The sequence below is a fragment of the Sceloporus occidentalis genome, unplaced genomic scaffold (assembly GCF_023333645.1).
Source record: "Sceloporus occidentalis isolate IW3139 unplaced genomic scaffold, rSceOcc1.0.p SCAF_4, whole genome shotgun sequence".
Classification (NCBI taxonomy): domain Eukaryota; kingdom Metazoa; phylum Chordata; class Lepidosauria; order Squamata; family Phrynosomatidae; genus Sceloporus; species Sceloporus occidentalis.
In genome coordinates this window covers 190,671,438-190,690,978 of record NW_028316984.1, presented here as the reverse complement: position 1 = coordinate 190,690,978, position 19,541 = coordinate 190,671,438, and the positions used below count along the sequence as shown (strand labels likewise).

The window sequence follows — 19,541 nt, the reverse complement described above, 5'->3', positions numbered from 1 at the left end:
ATCCCACGGACCGTACAGAGCTCCTAGTGGCTCCAACATGACAATGTCTGCATAGGGATACCATTCCTGCCTCCACAACTGGTCCTCTCCTTGACCACGGACGCCTCCGTGCAAGGTTGGGGCGCCCACACTCGGACCTTGCTATAAGGGACAAGTGGTCGTCCGCAGAGGCCGCTCTCCACATCAACATCTTGGAGATCCTGGCCGTGGAAAAGTCACTCAGAGCTTTTCGGATGGTTCTTTCCGATAAAGTCGTGCTTCTGCTCACAGACAACACCACCGCCGTACACTACCTCAACAAACAAGGTGGTATGAGATCAGAGACGCTACTAGCTGTCACCATCCTCATTTGGGAAGGTGCATACAGCACGGGACGCTGTTGCAGTGCATTCACCTGCCGGTGATCAAAACAACCTCGCGGACTAACTGAGCACATCGTCCTCCACTTGCCACGTATGGAGGCTACACCCGGATGTGGTGAACCAACTTTTCGCCCACTGGGTAACCCCTCGGCTGGACCTGTTTGCTTCCCTGTCAAACGCTCACACACCGAGGTTCTGCTCTCCCACCGGAGAGCCGAGATCAGAAGGAAACGCCTTCCAGCTCAAGTGGACTCAAGGCCTACCATATGCCCCTCCTCCGTTTCCTCTGATCACAAGAGTGTTCTCGAAGATGTTGGCCGACCGGACGGACTCAATTTTAATAACTCCGTGGTGGCCCACACAACCTTGGTTCACTCGCCCCTTTACTACGACGAGCCCAAGAGTATCTCCGCTTGGAATACCGGCCCAACCTACTCTCGCTTCACGACGAGCAAGTCCACCATCCCGAGATGCAAGCTCTCCCATTGGTGGCATGGAGGATTCAGTACTGAAGGCTCTTCCACCCAGTGTACAACAAATAATTAGGGCAGCGTAGAGACCGTCTACCCAGACGGCCCATGCTTACAATGGAACAAATTCCTTGCCTTCCTACAGACCAAGGACGTTCCACCAACCCGTGTCTCCATCCCAGTGGTTCTGGACTTCTGATGACACTGACTGGAACAGGTTTCTCTTTAAGTTTTATAAAGTGTTACCTGTCTGCCATCTCCTCTCACTATTTGTTTAAGAACAAAGCCCCTTTGCTTAGAGACCCTCACATAGAAAGGTTCTTAAAGGATTCAATAACCTGCATCCACCGGCTGCGGTTCCTCCTCCACAGTGGAGACTAGACGCCGTCCTGGCGCATCTGGTGTCTAAACCCTTTCAACCCTTAGCTACTACGGATCTGAGACTCCCTACTTTGAAGGCAGCTTTCCTAGTAGCCATCACATCTGCCTGCCGGGCTGGTGAACTGTGTCCCCTCAGGGTGGATCAACCCTTTCTCCATTTCACAAGGGCAGGGTTGTTCTCCGTACAGACATCCCCCTCTTACCTAGAGTGTTGTCTGCCTTTCACATCAATCAGGACATTGTTTTGCCGACTCTGGCTCCTAATCCGACCACAGACTCTGAACGTCAGTTTCATGTCCTGGATGTCCAGAGAGCGCTGCGTCCTACCTGGGCAGAACATCTGCTTACAGACGCTCGGGGAAACTCTTGTTTGCTACTCCGAAGCCAAAAAAGGGCTGCCGGTTTCACCGCAGAGGTTCTTCAAATGGGTCGGCGACACCATCTGCCTCTGCTACGAACTGGCTGGGAAGCCCTTGCCAGGTCGGGTTAGAGCCCATGCAACTAGGGCGGTAGCCGCATCCTCAGCCTTCTTGATGGGTGATTCCCCCTTGAGGATGTGTACAAGGCTGCTGTCTGGTCCCAGCCTTTGACATTCTTCAGACGTTAAGGCTGGACGCCAGGGCCAGACAAGACGCAGGCTTTGGGAGGGCAGTGTTACTTTCTGCCATTCACTGAACCCACGGCATTGTTAATAGATACAAGGTGCTGGGTTACACTGTTTACTGATTGTTGATTTCATTGATTATGTTTGACACTCCCTCCTCCACTGACTACAGCTCGCTAGTCTAAACCCATTTGTGTGATTTGCAGAGACCACGAAGAAGAAGAACAGGTTGCTCACCTGTAACTGTGTTTCTTCGAGTGGTCATCTGCGAATTCACACAAACCCGCCCATCCATCCCCTCAGTGTCTGTTCATTTGACAATGCTTGTTGCCGCGCTGTTTGCGGCTCATTCGGAACTGAAGAGGAGCAGGCCACCAGGGGCCTTATATATGGGTGGGCGGGGCTACCGCCAAAAAGTTGCAGAAAGATACATCGCTTTCTGCCTGGAGATTCTAGAAGTTTCCGAGGATTGCTGCGCAGGCGCAGAATAAACCCATTTGTGTGAATTCGCAGATGACCACTCGAAGAAACACAGTTACAGGTGAGCAACCTGTTCATCACACTGTTTTTCTGGTTTAATAATTTATTTATTACCAGGACACTCCCTCCTCCACAGAGGACTAAGCTTGCCAGTCTAACCCATTGTGTGCCTCGCAGAGACCACGAAGAAGGACATGTTGCTTACCTGTAACTGTAGTTCTTTGAGTGGTCATCTGCGAATCCACACAAATCCTACCCATCCTCTCCTCTGTCATGTCCTTCTCTCTTCTTTGTCTGCTCTTACGGCGGACCTTTTGGAACTGAGAAGGGGCAGGAAGACGCCCTTCCTATAAAGAGGGTGGGCGGAGCTACCGCCAAAAAGTCTTCCCTAGCGATTCCAGTAGGATCTGGAAATAATAATAATAATAATAATAATAATAAATTTTATTTCTATTTCCTGCCTTTCCCTGCGGATCGAGGCGGGATTACAGCAATCAGCATATTTCAGCAATAAAAACATATTAGCTACACAGCATAAAAATATACATTACTATCCATACAATACAGTTAGTCGACTCTCCATAAAAACATACAATACTAACAGAGGTGAGATGTTTTACAGCAGGTTTGGTGGGTAGGCTCGCCGGAAGAGATCCATCTTCAGCACTTTCTTGAAAGCATCCAGAGTGGTAATAAGACTCTTCTGGCAAATCATTCCACAACTTGGGGGCCAAGGCAGAAAATGCTCTGTGGGAGGTAGTCACTAGCCTGGTTTTTACGTAGTCTAGTGACTTCCTCCAGATGTTCTGAGAGTGCGGGGTGGATTGTGTAGGGAGAGGCATTCCCTCAAGTAGCTTGGGCCCAAGCCATTTAGGGCTTTAAAGGTGATAACCAACACTGGCACAGGCGCAGAATAACCCCTTTGTGTGGTTTTGCAGATGACCACTCGAAGAACTACAGGTAAGCAACCTGTCCTTCTCTTTTTCCAGTGTTTAACCAAACACTTCACCTCACATTAGGATTCTTCCCAAATAAAAAAAATATTTCTTGGGATCCTAGCAACTGTTAATTGCTTTGTTAATTGCTATGTATTTGCTTTGTTAATTTTTTTCTGCTGTTGATTTGCTATATATTTGTTTTTGTATTACTACTATTGTTAATTGTTATCTTATTTTATTGTTATTGTTTAATATACTGTTACATTACAACTGTGTTTTTTTACTTCATGTTTATTGTTATTACTTTGTATTATCCCCTCTGTTGTAAGTTGCCTGGATTCCCAGTGATTGGGCGACATCATTATTATTATTATTATTATTATTATTATTATTATTATTATTATGGAATGTAACATCAAATGGTTTTCCTTGCTACAGTCATTTTCATCAGTAGTGATTAATTTTAAGAGGTAGTAAATACAGTAAAATTGGACAGTTAACACGACCTTCAGTACTAACATATCCCCTATTTCATACTTGTAAACATTCTTTGCTGGGATTTTTTGGAGGAGGAAGGATTGGGGGGGGGGGGCACAAATTACATGAACCTGGAAGAAGCAAATTGTCATATGTTAGAGGAAATAATATTTCTGGCTAATCAGATTCATATGACTTTTTGAATAAGGACTTTTTTGTATCTCCAGTAATTGTTTTGTATGTTTTGTTTCAGAGAGCATTCACGTTAATAATAGAAGCCTGGGATTGGGATAATGAAACAAAAGCTGGTGAGTATGCCCTGTAAGAATTTGTGCATTGTGAAACTGAAATCCAGTAAATTTGTATTCTTTTTTGAATATACCGAGATTACCTTTTAGGACGTATTTGAAATTTTATGACCTTATGGATGCATCCAAATACAGTGGTACCTCGGGATACGAAATACCCAGGTTACGAAATTTTCGGGATACGAAAAAATCCCATTGGAAAACATTGTTCCGGGTTACGAAAGTTTTTTCGGGTTACGAAAAAACTTTTGGTGCTTTTCGGCGCGATTTCACACGGAATCGCGGCTTTTCCCCATTAGCGCCTATGGGAATTCGGCTTGCGAAAGCCTTTCGGGTTACGAAATTGACAGCGGAACGAATTAATTTCGTAACCCGGGGCACCACTGTACTTCCAATTTAATTTAAATGGGGTTATTTAATGCTTTTGGCCATCCCAACTTGGCAGATGAGATGAATATTTTTTTAGAAGTTATTTTAGTTACATGGCACCCCTCTTTACATTTAAAGATATGTCGGGAATGTTGTTGGTCTTAGAACTTGGAGAAATGTTGACCACAATTCTAAAATCTTTTGTGGCCGTGCTGGCTTGGAGATTTGGGGAGTTGTTTTAAAAAAGGTAGCTTTTCCAAGCTTTTTGTTGGCTAGAAAGTAAGAACCAGTGAACATAAGTTCTTACCTACTTAACATCCTCTGTCTGATTCTGTGCATCCTGTGGATGTGTGGAGAAATAGATGTGGATTCTGAAACATGCATACATTGCTAAATTACTAAACTAAAGATTCATTACTAAATTAAGTTTAGTAATTTGTGGCAGTTTTGTTAGAGCTGCTTTGTTTATGGTTATCATTACAGCTAAATCTTTGGTGTACTGCTCATTTCACACTGACATTATTAATTAAATACGTTCTTGAGGGATGTTGGGACTCTAAGTGTGCAGAACAATATATCATTCCTGAAATCAGCTCTAGCAGTGTCCCTAAATCCCAGAAAATGGAAATCTGTATGCAGTTCTTTTTCTTAAATAGTAACTTTCTTTTGTCAAATGATGATTGCTTAGAACATTTTGGCACCTGGTATGGCAAATCTGTATCCACATTTTTTCCAGGGATTAAGATTTCAGGAGCAGTTGTGCCCTCAGAAGGTGCCCAGAGATCTGCCACTTGAGGCAGCTGTCTTCTGGTGTCATGGTAGAGCTTTCCCTGAATATGAAGCAACTGTGGAAGATTGTTTTAGCTTTAGGTTAAGCTGGTCTTGACTCTGCTCTAGTTATGTATTTATCTGAATGTACTAAAAATAACTGATGTGGTTTTAGGAGCTGCTAACCTGATTGAAAAGACAATGGTGTTAAGGTAGAAAGCAGTAGGGAAAGAAGAAGACCACATTGCATGTGAATAGACTCAATCAAGGAAGCCACAGCCCTGAGCTTGCATGACTCAAGCAGGGCTGCTGATAACACAGTGACTTGGAGGTCTCTTATTCATAGGATCACCATAAGTCAAAGTCGACTTGACTGCAGTTAACAGCAGGAATAACAACAACCTGATTTACTAAGTTCTTCAAGTCCTGCTTGGTTGGTCTTCAACTCAAACCCATGTCTCTTCTCAGGTATAGTTCTCTTATATCATGAGAAGGACATGAACAGGAGTTTGCACCATCAGCTTTTTGATTCATTTCTATAATAGGCGATATGACGCATGTCTTGGTAATTGTACAGTATAAATGTCATGTGTCCTGAACTGACTGGTGTGTGTTTAGAGAATCAACAATTTATTTGACTTATACTAAATGTTGGTGTTATACTGATTTTGGCTTATACTAAAACTGAGTACAGCTTTCTACAGAAAATGAAGAATGTAGCTCTTGAGGTATGTAGTCTTACTTTATATCAGGGTTACTGTAGTGAATAACACAAATGTTCGCACTAATAAATATATCTGTGTTTGTGGATAGCATTGTGAATTGAGTTGAAAATAAGGCTGTATAGATAGGTGTACCCTTGGATTTAATGTAATGTCCATCTTTCTTGTCCAGGTAAATGATTGGAGCCTCGTGTGCTTGAATCTGCATAACTATTCTAGGGTATGAATAAATAGCCTAGAATTATAGAATTGAAGATGATCTCACAAGTCATACATACATACGTACAATCATAGAGTCAGAAGAGACTCAAGGGCTATCCAGTCTAACTCCCTGCTATGCAGGAATTCACAATCAAAGCACCCCTGACAGATGGCCATCCAGCCTCTGTTTAAAGACCTCCAAAGAAGGAGACTCCACCACTCTTCAAGGGAGTGTGTTCCACTGAACAGCTCTTACTGTCAGGAAGTTCCTACTAATGATGAGCTGGAATATCTTTTCCTGTAGCTTGCATCCATTGTTCATCCTCAGTGTGACGCCCCTTCAAATACTCATCTCATTCAGTGCCCTGGTGATGAAAGAAATCCCTTTCTACAGCTAACCTAATGCATATATCTCCAGCCTATGGTTAGAGAGCTCACCACCTTCTGTAGCACTCTGTTCCATTTTGAAACAGCTCATATTTTCAGAAATTTATTTTTACTGAAAGGACTTCTTTGCCTGAAGTCCACTTTCTTGTAACTTGAATTCATGGCTTCCTACCATGTGGAGCAACACAAAACAAATTTGCTCCATTAAAGTCAGAGGTGGGACTGCAACAGCCATAAAAACATAGTCAGTGGTGAGAAATCTAGGAACTTGTACTTCAAAACATTTGGAAGGATGCATGACCAGCCTGATCTAGGTGATCGCCCACCTATATGATACAGTGGTTGTTATGACACTTCCTAATTATTTTTTCTGCAAGCTAAATATACCCATCTTCTGAAAACTTTCTTTTACTTCCAGCCCCCCCCCCCCCCCCCGGCAAACATTTCAATATTTGCAACAGTTGCTTTCTAAGATCAAAGATCCACATAAGCAAAATAATAAAGAGAACTATGGCTATATCAGAACTGGCTCTTTTTTCTTTTTCTTTTTAGTAGAAATTGTGTGGACCAAATTGCATGTTATTGCAAACAAGCAGTGTTGCTTGCCTGGGATGTACAGACTGGACTGAGGTCTTAAAAACACTGTGGAAGTGTAGTGAAAATGGCCAAGGCAAAATACAGTAATTTGAAATTCCCTAGTTCTCTACTGTACCAAATCTTTCATTTGTCAAAGCTTTCATGTGCAGTTTCTGGATATGAGCTTCAGAGATTCAGTGTACAGGAGGGATTGAATATTGACCACTATGATGCAGGGTAAGAAAGGGGACTGAGGGGATGGCTCCTGCCTGCCATCCCATAGTTAGGTGTCAATATAAGTCTGGGATGCATAGTGGAGAAAGAGAAGAAACAGTCCATTTTCCCTTACCAGACCATGTGTAGGACAGGGAAAGCATTTTTCAAGGCAGGATGTCCTTCCGAAGCACTCTACCAGAAAGTGGCATAGGAAATTAAATATACTGCTTTGGATCAAGCCTCCTTTTTAACAAACTTTCTGAGGTTTAAATAAACTGGCAAAGCCTCTTCAAAGCTGTCTTTCACTTGCTGATTCTTCCCTCCACCTCTCCCCCAGCTGAATATGTTCCATATTTAGAGCCCAACAGAGGTGGGCGGATATTTGCTGAGAACAGGGAATCAGTAGCTCTAAGTGTCTATCAGGACCGTTTCCCTATAAAATCTTTACAGTTCACTCGCAAGGGTTGGGAACTCATGCCGAGATCCTGTTGGAAGCTGGTGGAATATAAAGTTCTGTCAACCTATTTGCTTGGAGCCTGGAACTGCTAAAGAGGAAGGGAAGGCAGCTAGCCAGTGAAGATAGTGAACCAGTGAGGGAGGGGGCTTTCTTGGCACAGCCCCATGACATGCTAATAACCACTTGGGGTGTGCAGGGGATGAAACTGTACCCATCCATTGTCTAGCAGCCCTTGCATAGCTTGGCAAAACTGTTGCATAAGAAGATGTTCAATGTCTCCTTGTGCTACACTAATGTAAAGCCTCCAAAGGCTCGATGTTTGCCTCTTCATGTCTAGTTTCAGCATCCTTTCTGGCAGTCAAGCAGCTGCTTCAATGTCCGCCCTGCAGATCAGTAGGAGCCTTTCATGGGTGAAATAGGAGCCCTTCTCCCTCATCATTGGTAGGGACTAGGTGGGCACTGGCAACAGATGGAAAGCTGTTTAGTCCACAGATCATTAATATGCATGAATAGGACTGTAACACACACCAGAGTACTTGACCTTTGTACTACCACCTGGAATTATCTTGTTTCACCCCAGTTTGTTTCCAGCAAGCTTCGTTTTCTGTGGGCACCACTTTACCAGTTTGTGTAAGATGGAACCTTTGAACTGAAGCCAGTTTTGCTTCTTGAAGTGCTTCCAACAGTTGCATCACCTGTTCAGTTGTCAAAGATTTTATGTAAAGTAGGATTTGTTGATTGGATTCTATACCTTCAGTGATACATATAAAATCTAAATTGACTTTGGTTTACTAAATGGCAGTTTGGTTCATTGACTCCTTTTATGTGTTGTTGTAATGGATGGTTTCCTGCTACATGAATGAGCGGTGAGCTCACATTCTCATCTGTTCCCTTTCCTTCTCATTTGTTTGCGGGAGATCAAAGGTCACAGAAAGCTTCCACTTTCACTATGAAACAAATCCAACTCCAGGAGGGAATTATTTAATTTCATCTTGGTTCATATTCCAATGGTTTGTGTCGAGCCTTGTTTCGTTTCTTGGAATACAGAATGTACGATTAACTGTTGGCCATTTTAGAATTTTAAATTGACCATTAAACAACAGCATTCTTAATATGTTATGGATGAAGTGAAGTGAGGTAGTTGTTTCTTTGAAAGCACTAAAATTTCCTAGTGCAGTTTCCATGTTCTTAAGGATCCTGATGCTTTGTTTGCATACAAAATTCAAATCTCCCAGTGGTGGTGGTGGAGTTGCTTCCAAGGGCAAGCTAGAGAGAATGATGGAAGGCAAACTTACTGTTAGAGTTCTTCTGATTCAGACTCAGATTATTAGCAGAGAAGGCTGATATGGCCCACAGATTCATATATTAGTAAAGGGAGCAATGTTATGCTTTGAGGAACTGTTTTTAGGGTGATTTGGGGAAAACACTTCTCTGGTAAGTAATCTGCTAAATAGAAGGGATACTTTTTAAACTTGAATACAAAGGGCTAATTCTAGCTTTCCTTCTCTGCTTGCACAGGTGCTGGGTGGGTTGAAGGGCAAAGTGCCAGTGCAACAAGAGAAGGTCACACTGGAATTAACCCTTCTGTACTAGGGCATATGGCAGTCTTGTAGTTTGGAGAAGAGTAGTGGAACCTTGGTAGGACACACACACACCCTTTAAAAACAGCTCACAGCTCAGTCATTTCTTAGTTTTGGTATGACTGAATTTGTAGTGCTGCCCCATGCCTTTGCTTTGCTGATCACTGGACTCTCTTCTGTCTGACCCTGTTCAAACTAGCTAAAGCCTCCTAGTTGACAACACAGTTTCAGGCTGCCCTTTTGTAGAGGGCAGTGTGCCTCTTCTTGAGTATGGAAGAGATACTTGCTCCCCTCTCTTCACCCAAAAATCTAAAATAGCTTGAGATGAAATTTGAATTCAGTGTAGCATGACATAACTGTGCATTTTTAAGTGGGTGGGCTGGGAAACCGCCTCCCAAGAATGGACTAGCTTCCTCAAGTCTTCACTGTCTGCCCTTAATGTAAGTAAACATCAAACACAGACAAAACCTTATTAATGTTTTCAGCCTTTGTGTTTCAGTTTTTTTTTTAAAAAAAAAATAACAACTGAATAGCTGGGAAGGAGAGGATAAGGTGGGAAAGAGGGTCTTCAACCTATACTGCAGTCTTGATTTGTATAAGGGAGATGGGGTCTGTTAGTTGCAGTGGGCAAAATGGTTTTGTTACTGCCAGTGGGACCTTTCCTTCCATTACAGACAAACATGGGCAGCCCTGATTGGGAGTGAGGCTGGGGCAAAGAGTTAAGTGCCCAATTCATAGTCCCTATCTACCCCCTGCTAGATATTTATTATAAATATCAAGCATGGAGGAGACTATAGTTATGAATGACATTGTGTCTGGTTTGGTTCTCAAGCTCACTAATGCACACTGTGTAGTGGTATGGGAATAATATAAAAAGAGAGAGACCCATCTAGAAAACAGTTACTGCTTTTTGCAGAAGGCTTAATTTTTAATGTTTGAGTTGCCATAGTAAGTATAGACAACAAAAGTTTGTGCATACCATTAATAAGTAAACTTTGTGGTGTCATTATTCTTACTGAAGTGGTGTCATTATTCTTACTTCATTATTATTCTTACTGAAGGTGGCATTCATTCACACAATGAGAAAATATGTAAATAGTTTCTTAAGCTGTTAATAGGCACAGCCCCTTTTTTGAATTTGAGACTCTCAGGGCCCTGTTCATTTGTTTTGAAGGGTTTTTTTTTTTATAGAGAGTACTGCTTTTGACATTTTTTTTTAATCATGCTGGCCTTTTCAGGTAAATGGTGGTGCATTTAGCTTGGCAGCAGGAAGTGTTTTCTCATCTGTAACACAATGGTTTTGCAGTAGCAACCTAGCAGAATTATGAATTGTTTTTTATGGGTATTTCGGGCTATGTGGCCACGTTCTAGAAGAGTTTCTTCCTGACGTTTCGCCAGCATCTGTGGTTGGCATCTTCAGAGAATGATTGCCCGGAAAGGAGTTGGGTATATATATTGTGTGGCCATGGAAAGCATGAGTGATTTGCAGGTGTATCATTCTGTTGCTAATGGCAGGCCTTAGGGTAGGAGGGTCTGCAGAAGAGGATTAGTGTCTGCTTGATTAGTGCTCATTGTCTGCTGGGAAACAACCAAATGCAGTGTGCAAACAAGAATCCAGGAACACAAGATTCTGGGTCAGCCAGAAAAATCAGCAGTAGCAGAACATGTTATAAACCATCCTGGACATAAAATATTGTTAAAAAAACACTGAAATTCTGGACCATGCCAACAACTACCATGTCTGGATGCACAGGGACGCCATTGAAATCCACAAACACCTGGACAATTTCAACAGGAAAGAGGAAACCCTTAAAGTAAACAAGGTTTGGCTACCAGTCCTAAAAAATATCAAGTTGAAGACTCGACAAATGCAAATGAGAAATCTCCCAGGGTCAGGGGTTTCCCAGCAGACAATGAGGACTAATCAAGCAGACACTAATCCTCTTTTGCAGACCATCTCACCCTGAGGCCTGCCATTGGCAACAGAACAATCCACATGCAAATCACTCCTTCCTTTCCAGGTCACACAATATATATACCCAACTCCCTTCCAGCCAATCATTCTCTGAAGATGCCAGCCACAGATGCTGGTGAAACGTCAGGAAGAAACTCTTCTAGAACATGGCCACATAGCCTGACCCCCCCCCCCCCAAAAAAAAAAAAAAAAAAAAACAACTAAGGATGCCGGCCATGAAAGCCTTCAACTTCAGGATTATGATTGTTGATCTCTGACTTAGTTATTGGTGAAGTGACTTCATTCAAACAGTAGGGGTTTCTGGCACAACACATTCCAGGATCTGGGCACAAGTTATGTTATGATGACCATACTGTTATAAGAGCTATTTGGTATGGAAATGGATATTCTTACTTTAACTCTCTAGTTTTCTCTCTTTACTTTTAGATGATGAACTATTAATTGACAGAGTGCAGTATGCTAGTATGATCAATCCAGAGGATCGATGGAAGGCGCTGCAGTTGAATGGTCACATTGCTCATTTTGAAGCACAAATAAGAGTGAAATGTGATGAGAATTACTATGGCCCACAGTGCAATAAATTCTGTGGCCCCCGTGATGACTTTGTGGGCCACTATACGTGTGACCAAAATGGAAATAAAGCATGTATGGAAGGCTGGATGGGTGAAGAATGTAAACAAGGTACCATATTTCTTGTACATTGAAACTGGGATCTAGTGTTTGAATCAAACTTCTAGGGTTTTCTATCGAATGTACTGTTTTCTAAGTCATGCAACTGATAACGCATATCCTACTATTGACTTCTTTAACAACCTTTGAGTCTTTACTAGACCTTATACTTAAGATCCAGTGACTGAAGATGCTAAGGTCTGAGCCTGGATCTTCTATATGCAAAACAAGTGTTTCACAAAACAAGCAAAGCTTACAAAATAAGCAATCAAGCTTACTTTGATATCCTACCACCTGAAGTTTTTCAGTTACGCTGATAGAAGCAGGAATGAACTGAAAGTTTTTCTCCTTCCAGTGTACTTCAGCTTTAGACTTGATAAGTTGAACATGCAAATTAATGAACAGATGGAATTAGTTGAGATTTGTATACTTGACATGTATTTAAAGAGTGCTTCAAAAGCCTGTTAAAATACAATGATTTAAACTCTACATGGTTTTTGGGACTTGTACATATGTGTTCTGCCCTCATTCAAGTCTGAATAAAGTATTCCTTAGTAGGGGGATCCATTCATTTAGTGCACTTTTCTAGATGAGTCCTTGTCTTTTTTCCTCAAACCCTTTTTTTCAGAAAAATTACAAAGACGGACTACATTGTACATCTCCAGAGTACTTCATTTTAGAAAAAATCTACATCTTTCCAAAAAATTAGGGCCGAAACAGATGACCCTGAAGGGGCAGCTTGATGCCTCCCCTTTGAACACTGGGTTGGGACCACAGCAACCACACACCACACCCCCAACCCGGCTTTCTCAGCTTTGCAGCACAAAGCTGACAGGCGGGTGGCATGATGCCAGCTTGGGGGGCATCAGAGCAGGTGGCTCTGATGCCACCCCCAAACCAGCACAAAAGAGGGGGGTGTTTTGCCCCTAGACTACCATAACACTTTCAGTCTGAGATATTACAATTCATTTGAACTTAATGAGAACAACTTTAAATTTTCCAATTTAAAGGAAGAATAGAAAGTACAAGTGACTGAGCCTCCCATTCCTCTGTGTCCTTAGTCTTCTGTGCAGTAGAATTTTCCTGCCACAAGAAATAATTTGTCTGCCTTTTATATTCAGAAAATGATGGTCCAGATATTACAATTTAATACTACTGAGATGTAACATAAAATACATTGAGTATATGTCATTGAAAGTATATTTCAAGCAGAAAATTCAGTTAATGATACGACTTTTTAGTTGCAGGATCAGCTCTTTCTAAAGCGCTGGTACTAACTTATGTTTAATGCTCTTTCTGTTTCTAGCGGTGTGTAGACAAGGATGTAATTTAGTCCATGGAGGCTGTACTGTACCTGGGGAATGCAAGTAAGTATATGTAGATTTGTGGGTTTGTGTGTGATTTCTGAAATACTATGTTTCATTAAGGTTGATATGTATTGTGGGAAAGATGTGATGGTGAAAGAGGTTTTCTGGATTTGATATACTGAATTGCCCTTTGGAGGTCTATATATTTTATGTTCCGAAAACCTGTTTTTTGTTGTTGTTTTGTATGACCCAGTATTTCCAAATGGGTTGGTCTGAGCACGCAAGTGCTTTAATATATTATTCATTAAATACCCAATTCTTCATAGTAGGACAAAGTCTGTTTTTATTATAATCAGATTAATCTGTGGTATATAAAGTGGCTTTCTGATCAGTCCCACACTTTTTTTTTAAAAAAAAAGGTAAATTGGAATACCTTTATGAAAACAAATAACATTGAATAGTGCTATCAGACAAAATAGCTGTCATGATGAGCCAGGTGGTTGTGGTGACAAGGCCTATGTATTGCAGGGAACTCTAGGAGAAGAAGATGACATACATGCCTGTGGAATGGAATTGAAACTTCTCCATGTTAAAAGTTGCAATGATTCTACAAAACAACTACTGTACTGTGTATCGTAGATCTTCTGCTTGCATAGAGTGCTTAAAGCAGCTTACAGATACATTCTCACTCTCTATATATCAAGCCAGCTTCTTTCTATATAACTTTTCCCTTCCTATTACTAGGTCCACACTGCATTTTTTTTCCTTTATGTAACAAATTGTGTTGTCTTTCTCTACAGTCATATATCTTAGGGGTGGGGAAAGTGTTGTAGGCCACATACAGTTCCAAATTACAGAGAGTAATAAAAATTACTTGTTTGACAAGCTGTGTAGAAAGATTGTCAGTTTCATTAAAACCATTGCCTACTTTTATTAATGAGCATCTTTGTATAATGCAGTGTGCTCTCCGTCTGGCATTAAACAAATCACATGTGTTTCCTGACTTTATATAATCCCTCATGACCTCCTAAAGAGTGAAGGGTCTGCAACTAGCTAAAAGTTTAGCTCAGAGGAATTTCCTGTCCATAACGTTTTCAGGGAAGATAATGAGATTGCATACTCCCGGATACTACCATTTAAATAATCAGATATGTGAAGGCTGAGACGCCTAAACTGATTCTGAGTCTGTAAATTGAGTAGTGATAATGAGCAGCATGAGAGAGACTGTACTAGCTGTTCTGGTTTTATTTTGTATTTATTTCTATCAATGCTAGTGTGATGCATTTGAAAGATCACTTTTTAAGGAGTGACACAGGAGACAGAGTTCCAGAATTCTTGATACATTAGGCATTTTTTCAGTGTTGTGATCATAGCACTATTGCCAGTGTCAAACACCCAGATATCGTTTTAACCAAACACAGTTAATCTGAAGTCCCATTGTTTTCAGTAGGGCTTCCTTCCAGGTAATTGCATGTGCTTTGGATAACAGCCATTTCCTGATTATAAAGGCTGTCCGCTCTCAATTGCAAAACAGTTTGAAATTGTACCAAAAATGCACACCTATCAAGACAAAGAGAGATGTTCTGTCTTAAAATATTATTTATCATTGAGCTATTCATTCAGTGTAATAGCATGAGGCCATTTGAGTTTCTAACATAAAATTGCCTACTTTGCTTCATGGTTCATAATAGTGATTTGAAAACTCATCCCAAGTGGTTTTAGCAGTTATCCTGGAGCATAGAAAGTTTCCTTGTATAAAGAGTCAGACTGTCAGACCCTCTAGGTCAGGATTGCCCAGGGACTATGCCTGATAGGATATCTCCATGGTTTCTTGTAGGGAGTCTTACTTAGGAATGTTGAGTTCTTTTTTTTTTTTTTTTTTTGGACTACAAGTTCCATAATCCCCCAGTCAGCATGACTCCTGGCAGTTGCAGTCCAGAAAAGAAACTGTCCCTGGTTCTGTGCTACTGCTGAGAAATGGTCTTTCCCCAGCAGTATTCTTTTTATATTACTAAAACTGAATAAGTGTTCTGTTCTGTTTTCTTTACTGCGTGTTTCCCCTCTCACCTATTCAGGTTGCTTCTGCCATTTAGGTAATATATCCTCATCCCCCCACTGTTCCTTCCCTGCCTTAAATGTATTGTTTAAAATTTCCAGTGGAAGTATGCATGCAAAGTCTTTCTTTTATCAGGCTGGTCATGTTGGTTTTTTTAAACTGCTAACACCATTTTAGACACATGGAGACATAATAATGATCTGTGCCCTTGCATGATGGGCAGCTCACTAATAGTTTGGCATGTTCTTGTTTTATTTGAATTGTTCTCATTGAGCTTTACATCCTATTGATCCTTTTAAGGTTCTTATTTTTTAGGCTTAAGTGCATCTTCCTCCTCTTGAGAAATAAATTAGGTTCTTCCTGCCTCTGAAATGTTCTGAGCAGAATTTCAGTGTAGCTTGTGCTGCTTTTAGAATGAGGATGTTATTTAAAGAATCTTGCTTAATCAGAGCTCGTAAAAAAAAACCCTAAAGGAATATTGTGCAGAAAATTAAAATGTTATGAACTGTTAAAAATTCATTGTGCAGACAAGAAAGTCTCTTGAGTTTTTGAAGGGCTGTAAGCGTGTACTCAGGTAGTATGGTATATAATAATAATAATAATAATAATAATAATAATAATAATACATTTATTTGTATACCGCTTTTCCAAAGATCAAAGCGGTTTACAGCCATAGAAAACCATTACACCATAAAAAACCGTTACAAAACATCTCTAGATAAAAACCCAATTATACAAAATTTAAAACACAGTCATACAGCAAGGTAAGGCAGGGAATCAATGGCATCAGCATACACAACTTCATTTATCAGGGGGGAAGGCTTAACAAAAAAGGAAGGTTTTAAGCCTTTTTAAAAATGTTTCTGGGGGGGTTGTCAAACGGAGCTCCTCGGGAAGGCTATTCCAGATTCGCAGGGCCATCACTGAAAAGGCCATCTGGGATGTAGAAACATATTTGGAAGGTGGAATTTCCATAAGATTCTTCCTGGATGTTCTGAGTGTGCGGGGCGGATTATATGGGGAGATGCGGTCCCTCAAGTAATGGTCAAATACAATACTTGGTTAGGATCCTGTATGTGCATAATTGCAGTACTGTGTGGGTGTTAGTTACTGCCTTTCTGTTTGCTCAGAATAGTATATTGTGGAGGAGCCCCAGGTTATGACTTTATGGTATATTACAGTATTGGTTCGTCCATACACTTTCCTCTTACCAGTGTTGTTATCCTTTCATTCTGTTCTCCAGAGAATGTTACTAGCTGAAGAACATAAACAATTAACTTTTTACTTTCAATTGAATTTTTTTTAAAGTCAGTACTTCTTTTAATTAGTTCAAAAACGAGAAAGCTACTTGTTGCCTTACATGATCCAAGATTGTTCTGTACACTGAGCTCAAAAGATTTGTGCCTGCTTTCCAGTAACATTTCTTTGTTCTCCCCTTCCCTACTTTTGATTAATGTATTTTTAATGCATATGGAAAGTTATCATGTCATGGTAAAGTGAGGTCTAGTTACATTATCTGTTTTAGAATATCAGCTTATTGGCAGTTTTATTCCAACTGTCTTTATTTTGGTATGGTATTAGCGGAGTAATCATTATCCATTACATGAGGACCCTGCTAATGGTTTATGAAGAGTCTTAGTGCCTTGCATAGGCACCATCTTGCTACCAGAGATGATGGGGAGTACAACTTTTCCACCATAACAGGTTTCCATAAAGAGTAGTGTTGGGATACATAGTCATTGCAGACCTGGAAACTAAAAATCAGACCAAAACTTTTCAGTGTGTTTCATGTTATGTCCCAAGCAATTCCTTTTTAAAAACTTGTCATCTTAAGCATAAAGTAAGACTGGAGCTGACTTTAAAAATTGGATGCATTCTAGCCTAACTGATGTTCCTCTTGTGCCTTACTGATATATACTGTGAGCCCTCCTGGGGGTGTGGTGTAGTTGAATTCATAGAACAAGTGAGCTAGATAACTGTAAGCAGAGCATATGATGATAAATTAGTTGGGGAAAGTATCAGTTTACCATTAGCCATTTAATTCTCAATATACGGTTCGGAATAAACTCTATTCAGCTGCAAATTTATACAGCAGTACTCAGTGAACAGTTCTATTCAGCAACAAGCTGAGCCTAGTAATCTCAAATTTGCTACTATTTCTATCCATTTTTTGCATTCAGCTGGGACAAATAAGTAAGCTTTCCAGAAGGGTGTCATGAATATTTTCTCCCTTCAGTAAGTTCTTGAGATCTGCAGGGATCTCTGAATCATTTCAAATATGGAAATAGAATTAAAGCTGTCCCAGCACTTCCTAATGTTGGATATGACCATACTTCCTGTTTGGCAGGAAATCTTAATTTACCCTTCCTTGTAAATGTGAAGACTGAATAGTTGACTGTACATAACCTTTTGACCTATAAACACTGTGTTCCTTTGGGTGGATACTGTCTTTTGCTGGTACTGTAATGCATTGTGAAGCTAACGGATTTCCTGTAGTAAGCTCAATGTCAGCAGCATCACCCAGAATTTTCTGCCAATTTTCCAAGTACCTATAGGTCTCAGTATCTTCTCTAGATTGGGCCTATCTGTTTTCTCCCCCAGATATTCCCTAACAGATGCCCATTGGCCAGCATCCTAAATTTAACACAGCAGTCCCAAGCTAGACTGTGTGAACCCATTGTGAAAAACAAAATGGTAGGTAGTAGAGCCATCCGTTACAGATTGCAGCAGCTTAAGCAGTTCATGGCTACAAGTGCAAAAAATATGATGACACTTGCTCATGAGCCCCTGACATCTGGAATGAGCTCCTGAATAGGGTGTGTATATATGTGTGTGTGTGTGTGTGTGTGTGTGTGTGTATATATATATATATATATATATATATATGGCCCATTTTTCTTTTTACTGTGATTTGGGGCAGAAATGTTGGCTTCATCAAAAGTGCTAGTGATTAGTGTTAGAGTCTGAATTTTTGAAGGCACTGTTTACCACTCCACTTTCCATCACTTCCCCACTTTCCATCTCACAGCTGTGATCGGGAAGTAGTGTCATAGAAGTCTTGGGGCATGTGGTATTTCAGTACCACAAAGCTGAAGTATATGAATGCAGTGAATAAAGCCTAGCGACTAGCTATAGGAACCCCTGGCCTGGGCAGGAAAATTTGTCAACCAGTCCTGGATGGGATCATATTTCCCCTAAACGACGAAGTTCACAGCTTGGGAGTACTCCTGGACTCATCCTTACAGTTGACATCTCAGGTAGATGTGACGGCTAGGAGTGCTTGCTATCAACTTCAGTTGATACGCCAGTTGCGACTTTACTTGGACCGGACCTTGAAGCAGTGATACATGCACTGGTAACCTCTTGTCTTGATTTCTGTAATGCGCTCTACATGGGGCTACCTTTGTGCCAAGTTCGGAAACTTCAGTTGGTTCAAAATATGGCAGCCATATTGGTTACTGGTACTTCCAGGTTTGACCATATAACACCTGTATTAAATCACTTCACTGGCTGCCGATTAGCTTCCGGGCACAGTACAAGGTTTTGGTTATTACCTTTCAAGCCCTATATGGTTTAGGCCCAAGTTACTTGAGGGAACGCATCTCCCTATATAATCCGCCCCACACTCTTAGAACATCCAGGAAGAATCTACTAGAAATATAAATGACTAGATTGTCTATGACTTCCCAAAGAACCTTTACCACCACTGCCCCTAAATTAAGGAATAGCCTGCCGGAAGAGATCTGTCTCATTATCACCTTGAACGCTTTTAAGAAGGCAGTCAAGATGGAGGTCTTCCAGCGGGCCTATCCATCGACCCTGTTTAGGACCCATCCTTTAGCCTTAATGATGATTCTGTGTAATTCCACTGTTATAAAACCCCTGTATCATGACAAACTAGTCTTAACTGATATTGTTATTGTTGAGATGATGTATTTTAATGGATTTTATTGATCATAATTGTATGTTTTTATCAGATTGTAACTCCGCCTCGATCCGGAAGGGAGAGGCGGGAAAATATAAATATATTATTACTATTATTATTACATACATGGGAATCTGCAAGCACATCCCTAAAACATACACCCACAATAGGGTAATGATGTTTGGAGAAGGTGGGGAATTAAATTCAAAGAGAAGTCCTGGCAAGATCCAATATTAAAAAGGCTGACACTAGTTTTTTGATCTTGGAACTGCTATCCTTACCGAGTTTGCTAGAGGGGAGGAAGGAGGTGAAA

The 19,541-nt window shown here is 40.9% G+C and overlaps 1 protein-coding gene across 2 annotated transcripts in view; it reads left to right on the top strand.

The window, feature by feature from the left end:
* The window catches only part of JAG2 (jagged canonical Notch ligand 2), a 134,773-nt gene that overhangs the window by 71,770 nt on the left and 43,462 nt on the right, over positions 1-19,541 (top strand). For both annotated transcript variants that reach the window (XM_089522708.1, XM_089522707.1), the window contains exons 3-5: positions 3,966-4,020; positions 11,698-11,952; positions 13,247-13,307. In XM_089522708.1, the coding sequence (XP_089378834.1) occupies positions 3,966-4,020; positions 11,698-11,952; positions 13,247-13,307 (371 nt within the window). The remainder of the gene's footprint in view (positions 1-3,965; positions 4,021-11,697; positions 11,953-13,246; positions 13,308-19,541) is intronic.